The 6,242-nt window shown below is 36.7% G+C and overlaps 1 protein-coding gene across 1 annotated transcript; it reads right to left on the bottom strand.

Moving 5' to 3' along the window:
* On the bottom strand, positions 1 to 5,211 carry LOC146553676 (uncharacterized). The gene is made up of 5 exons (XM_085254820.1): positions 5,139 to 5,211; positions 1,209 to 1,346; positions 963 to 1,058; positions 718 to 794; positions 1 to 612 (listed from the first exon to the last, which is right to left on the bottom strand). Exons 1-5 carry the CDS (start codon positions 5,194 to 5,196, stop codon positions 553 to 555), a joined length of 429 nt encoding a protein of 142 aa, XP_085110946.1. The 5' UTR covers positions 5,197 to 5,211; the 3' UTR covers positions 1 to 552.
* Positions 5,212 to 6,242: the final 1,031 nt, after the last annotated feature.

The following is a 6,242-nucleotide window of genomic DNA, read 5'->3' as shown; positions in this document are numbered from 1 at the left end:
TACTTTAATGTAATTACAGCACATATCATCTGGAAAATTCTAACTGCACTGCTAATATTACATTTTAAATTATGCGTTATAATTTTATTGCAGCCGCTCAACTTCCACAACTTAATATAACACAGAAAAAAATACAGTAGGCTAATGCAAACATGTTTGGCAGTGTGTCTCCTTCCTTGACCAGAGCAGACTGGATTTGTATGGTGAGTTATTCTTCTGTCAAATGATTGTCAGAATTTTTTTCTTTTAAAAAAAAATAAAATTATTCCATTATTAAACTTTATTTAAAAAAAAAATCTTGTACCTCCACCTAAAAAAACTTTTTATCTCTATATATGGTAAAGATTCATAACTGTGTAATACATCCTTAAATTAAGATTATAAGAACTTAGAAACATGCATATACTACTAGTTGAGAAAAAGTGTCTGTCACTTTATTCATTCTGAAACAGTCAGTTAACTTTACTGGTTTAATTAGATTTTATTGTGAGTGTTGGAGTCTGTCATCACCGTGTTGCTTCATTCTAATTCATGCTTTCATTGTCCAAAGCCTCACACGGGCTTTACCGTCACGGCACAGCCAGTACATCTCTGCTGCACGAGTCTCTGAAGCTATGAGAGAGATGACACTGATTACTGACAAAAGTATGAATAATGCATGTTGTGCTTTTTTTCACTGTAACATTTAGTGTACATTTTAAGAATGTTTGCACTTACAAGTGATGAAATTTCTGATATCGCTCGTTCTTTGGTTTCAAAATTAGATAGTAAGGACACTTTTAGGTGAGCAATCGCTATTTGGGCAGAAAGAAAGAAATACACATTTAGAATGTAATTAAACCTGCAAACTAAAGTAGTTGAAACATTTAGTGTTTTGCCACTTTTTTCAGAAGTGACACATACAATGAAGGAATCTTTGTCTAAATGTGAATTTTTGATATAGCTCTCAAATGGTGACAAACCTATAGCTGAATTACTAGAGGTGGGAGAAAATGTTGAAGAAAGACTGGATCCTGAGGTTGTGGTCACATTAAGTGGTGCAAGTGTTGTACTGTTTGCTGTTGTGAAAGAGATCATAGACAAAGAAGCTGTTATGATATTTATTGAAGCTGTAGCTTTTTGGTAGTGCAGTGGAAACATCTGTAATCAAAATGTAAATGTTTAAAACTGTGTATATATTTCTAGTCTCTGTGTTTTTCTTCACTTACATTGTTTACAGGTTGGATTATAGTCAGGACAGCAGTCACCCGCTGTCACACAGTACTCGTCACAGTAACACCCTCTGTTGCAGGAGTCGTTGTGCCCTGGGCAACATAGAGCTGGTGGACCCGAACAACCTGTAGCAACTGCAACACATAAAGACCGATATAAAATATGCACTGTCTGGCAGTATGCGCGAGGTGGACTCATGTGAGCTCATGCACGGTATTATTTAGAAAGCATTTCTAACTAGCTAGAAAATGTTACTGTTAACATATTTTTAACAATCAGATCTATGAGGCAAAAGAAGTTTGTATGAGCTTTGTAAGTTAATATTCATTCTTTCACCTTCATTCTTTGGTACAGCATGAAGTGTTGAAGGCAAGCTTTCTTTTAATTTCTTTAAGGATCCCTCAGGAAAATGAGTGAAAGCCACTGTCTAATGAAACATTTCTAAAGATTGGGAACCTTTGCTCCAGATTACTTTAAAAACTGACAACAAACAAGCTTTGGCTCATTATGACAGACAATGTGAAGCTTTTAAAGATTTTCAAAGATAGTAATCCAGTGGGGAGGGCCAAATTGGTGGAGAGAAGAGCCAGAACAGGAGACATGTGGACAAGCAGGGAAAACATATGAGGGGCAGCTAACTTGAATAAATATGACTTTTTCAGGAAAACAGTAGAAGATGTTAGGAGTTGGGTTCTGGTTATGTGGTGTTTTTGTCTGTATGTGTTTTTGGTGCCTCCCTTTTTGTATAGGTAGGCGGGGCAGTGAGTCACTGAACCTGGCACACCTGTTACTCATCAGCTGCATTCTTCAGAAGTGTTCTTTAGGAGCTACCTCATTCATTCATTTCATTTCATTTATTTGTTCATTTTCAGGCACAACAAATACCTATATTGAACATAAAATGCACAAAACAAAAAACAAAAATTGCCTGAAAAAGGAGTGGGACGAAGAAAACTTATTAAATCCCACCCCTATACTCACTCATCAACAAAAAAAAACAATAAACTTCCCGCAGCTACGCCCATCATTGCATACAGACCCATCAACAGCCCCGGGCACATACAAGCATCTAAACAGCAGCTCGCAAACAACAATTAGAGCCTTCATAACTGAATACAGAATATATAAATTATAAATTGCATTACCACAGGTAACAGGCAGTAATAACTACAAGTAACAAACACATATACGTATACCTGACAGAAGACTAGTGTCGGAGTATTGACGTTTTGGGAGAGTCTGTAATTCTACCCCTGCCTGCTGGAGCCGTTGGATTATTTCTGGTGACTGTAAGGAGTTTTGTTTCCTCCCCAGGGTTTTCCCTCGTCTGGTTTGTTTCCATCTGGTGGTTTTGGCAATAAACAGTACCAAGTAGGCTCTTCAACTCTCTGTAAAGTCTACATTAAGCTTTTGTCGGTTATTAGGCAAGACCCTCCTAATTCTCACGTCCCTCTCCTTTTTTAGATCGAGTGCACTACCTGTTGTGTTTCCGTCACCTGCACGTCCTGGCTCCGCGTCCCCATTCATACGCTATTGTACATACTTTGTCCTTGTAAAACCTCCCCATCACTGTAAATAAACTGTCTTCACCGCAACTCTGCCTCCGTGCGTTCTGCTCCCTGGGTCCATCTGCATTTGCCATAACAGAAGATGGATGATTCACCTTAGGAACTATTTTATTGTTAATGACTGCTAAAATAAGTTTTTTAGCTTCTCATATGGGGCATGCAGAAAAAGTTTAATAAACACTGTCAACAGGCAGACGCTTAGCGGGGACAAAAAAAGCCAAGAAATGATTAAAATAATGAACACAAACAGTAATTCCATAATTTTCTAATAATATTCAAACTTATTTCTCGCACTAGCCTAATCCTGAAAAACAAAAACAACTTCTTGACTGGACCTCAGCGATCAAATTTGAAGCTAGAGGTTATAGGGTTTCAGTTTTATCAACCAGAATTTCATAAGTACTACGATGAGGCTGTACTTTACTGTGTGGATGTTCTGGAATGTAGACATAGGTGTACTATTACTGCAGCTGGAGGCATTTTCAAAATGTGGAGCAGCCAGTAATGTGGGGCATTCTTGAAAATTATTGGTTGTCTGCTTTTTCTGTTGCCCTGACACACTATAAAAACAATTACTTAATAATTGGAATAAACTTTTTTGACCAAGAAACAGATTGTAAACTCTTTTGTTAAAAGCAAATTCATTTCTCAGAGCATGAAATGGTGATTGACCAAGTAAAAAAAAAGGAAACAACACAAGTAACAATGGTAAACTCGCAAGCATAAAGTTGTCCGAGCGCCTGCTGCCAAGCCAAACAAACCAAACCTCTGGCTCATGCTCAGCGGTACCACTCTCTTCGATGCCGCTGCAGGGAAGTCGGACTCACCTGAGCGGCATCCACGATCACGTCTCGCCGGCTTAAAAATCTGCAATGGGTCCTGGGTTATTGTTGTTGTTGGAGTGTTCAGCTGCAGCCGTGTGTGTAGTAATAAAAAGTGCTGGACGAGTCTGCTGTGGTATGTTTACAGAGGCCAACTGGGAAATTAATATTTTCAACACACAATTTATTTTGTCATAATAATTCGTCATCATCATAGCCAATATAACCAGAACACTTTATATTATGCAGACTGTCTATGACTGTTGTAGGTGGTGAGCACTGTCAGTAAGCTAAAACAGATTTAAACCCATTGGAGAAACTTCTTAGGAGTTCCCCCAGGGCCCTGGAGGTGTAAGAGTCACATCAGCAGGGGTTCAGAACGCGTGATCATCACATGGTTCATGCAGACTTCAGATAGTTCCTGGAAGTGCTTAGTTCGAACATGTGAATGTGGGGAGACAGAACTCTTTTTCCAATAATTAGTAACTGAAAATAGTTTTAAAACCAGAATTAAGTGCATGCTGTCAAATCTTTGTATTTGTGTTCATAAGTTACATATTCATGGTTTAGTATAAACACCAAGCCTTACCTGTATTCTTGGAAAACTTCCCTTTTGCATGCTACAGCTTTTTCTTTAACATTTTAAGCTTACCGATTGGGGTCACAACTTCTTTATTACTGTTATATTTTCATGAATAGAATAAATGTTTCAAAGTAAATAGTTTTTTCATTGGATTTTCAGTAATCCCAAGATAACTAATACTTTAAGTAATCTCAATTATAAATTAAGTTTAAGCCTTTCAGATGTATGATTAAGAAGTCTTCAGATTTCCATACATTCCATTCTGATCTATTACCAGAAGGTTTTTTGTTTTTTTTTAACAAGAAATGTTAAACATTAAGTTGGGGTTCATAATACATAGTTCATATAAACTTTGGATAGCTTTCAGAAGTGCTTCGAGTATATTTTTAATGTGCAGAACAATTTTTTCAATAATTAGTAGTCAATAAATGCACCGAGCTACAATAGCTTCCCTAACACAGCGAAACTGAGTATTAGCATGACTAGCAAGTCCTAACAAGCCTTTTTGACACATTTTAAGCTTACATTACCACAGTCAGCAGGCTTCTGTGGTTAAAATGTTTTGTATGCTAATCATTAGTAGTCACAACCTGATATTTATTGTTGTATTTTGATTAAATTGAATAAAAACCTCAGTAATCTTAATAACAATATATTTTAAGACTTTCAGGAACTGACTGATGGGTAAAGTTTCAGCATTCAGTGATACACATTAAACTGAATGCATAACAGATACAATAATACATTTATATAACATAAGCATTTATATAGCTTTTTGTAAGTATAATTTTGTCCCATTATGTAAATAAAAAAGTAAATAAGTGATGCAGTTTTGTGCCTCAGTTAATTATTATTAAGTGGATTTTCCCTGTATTCACCATGTGTATTGGGTTTGTTGATATTAAAACATGGATGATGGCTCATTTAAAATGAAAAACTAAATATGTTACTCACCGCTGTGAAGAGGCAGCAAAGCTGTCAGAAGTGAGAAGTACATTGCAAACCAGTCCATGACTCTGACTGTTGAGTTGACTGTAGCCAAGAGTGGCACAGTGTCAAATTAGAGCAAACTGCGTTACGCAAGAGAGGAGGCATTTTTACTTCCTTGTTGACTCAAGAGACGACAGACACGGGTGGAAAGTGTTGACTTTAAACCATTCACCAGTTTTCAAATTGTGTTTTTAAAGGCCAAGTAAAATCAGAGTTAGGATTTATATTTTACACAAATTATAAATCAGTTTTTTGGTAAATTCTAAATGCTACTCCCACAGAGGATAATTATCTTGTTAAGTGTACATCCTTACTGGGTAAGGCTCGGGATACTGTGGCTCCTCTGATAAAAAGAGCCTTAAATCAAAAGTACTTGAATCCCTGATATAACTCTCAAAAGCACATGCTATAACAGGTAACCCATAACCTGGAGAGGAAATGGGGCCTCACTAATTTAGCCTTTCTTTAGCCTGGAAAAAAAGAATAAAATAGTTTTTTGCTGCATAAAAAAGCTCTCTTAGAACATCCAACTCTTCATTACTGATTGGAGAAAATAAGAACAACCCGAGGTTTCTCTTCAGCCCTGTACCAGGCTGACAAACAGCCAGATCTCTGTTTGCCAAGTGTTCCTTTAATCGTAACCAGTAATCACTTCATGAATTTCCTCAGAAACAAAATCAGTACTGCTGTCCAGCTGTTGGGTGCTCATGTCACATCTGTCCACCCCTTTTTAAATAACACTCTAGTTTTCACACAGTCATACTCATCATATACATTTTTTCCCCTGTCTGTCAGCTTAGACATTTTGATAATACACATATACTGTAATAACTGAAATAACACTAATAGAAATTAATAAATAAACAAAAAACCAAACAAATGAACAAAAGGAGACTATAGAGAACTTAGAGTTCTGATCTTGGAAAGGCAAAATGTGTTTGGCACAAAATTGCATTCAGATCATAATTCTGATTGCAAAAGTTGCCAGACAGGACAGGTTAGAAAATTGTTTAGTTGTCACAGGTAGTGTTGGAATTCCACAAGAAAGACAGTTCCCTAAATGATACA

Source organism: Mchenga conophoros, linkage group LG18, assembly GCF_057382185.1.
Source record: "Mchenga conophoros isolate Kocher_MC1m ecotype Shallow Benthic linkage group LG18, M_conophoros_male_GT1.1, whole genome shotgun sequence".
Classification (NCBI taxonomy): domain Eukaryota; kingdom Metazoa; phylum Chordata; class Actinopteri; order Cichliformes; family Cichlidae; genus Mchenga; species Mchenga conophoros.
Note: the sequence above shows the minus strand (reverse complement) of the source record. Positions and strands in the feature narration are given on the sequence as shown.

Excerpts from the sequence above, each read along its gene's own strand:
- LOC146553676 (XM_085254820.1), bottom strand. The coding sequence starts at position 5,196 with ATGGACTGGTTTGCAATGTACTTCTCACTTCTGACAGCTTTGCTGCCT. Across the intron at positions 1,347-5,138 it reads TTTGCTGCCTCTTCACAGCG|TTGCTACAGGTTGTTCGGGT; the intron begins GTGAGTAACATA and ends TATGTGTTGCAG. Across the intron at positions 795-962 it reads CTCTAGTAATTCAGCTATAG|CGATTGCTCACCTAAAAGTG; the intron begins GTTTGTCACCAT and ends CTGCCCAAATAG.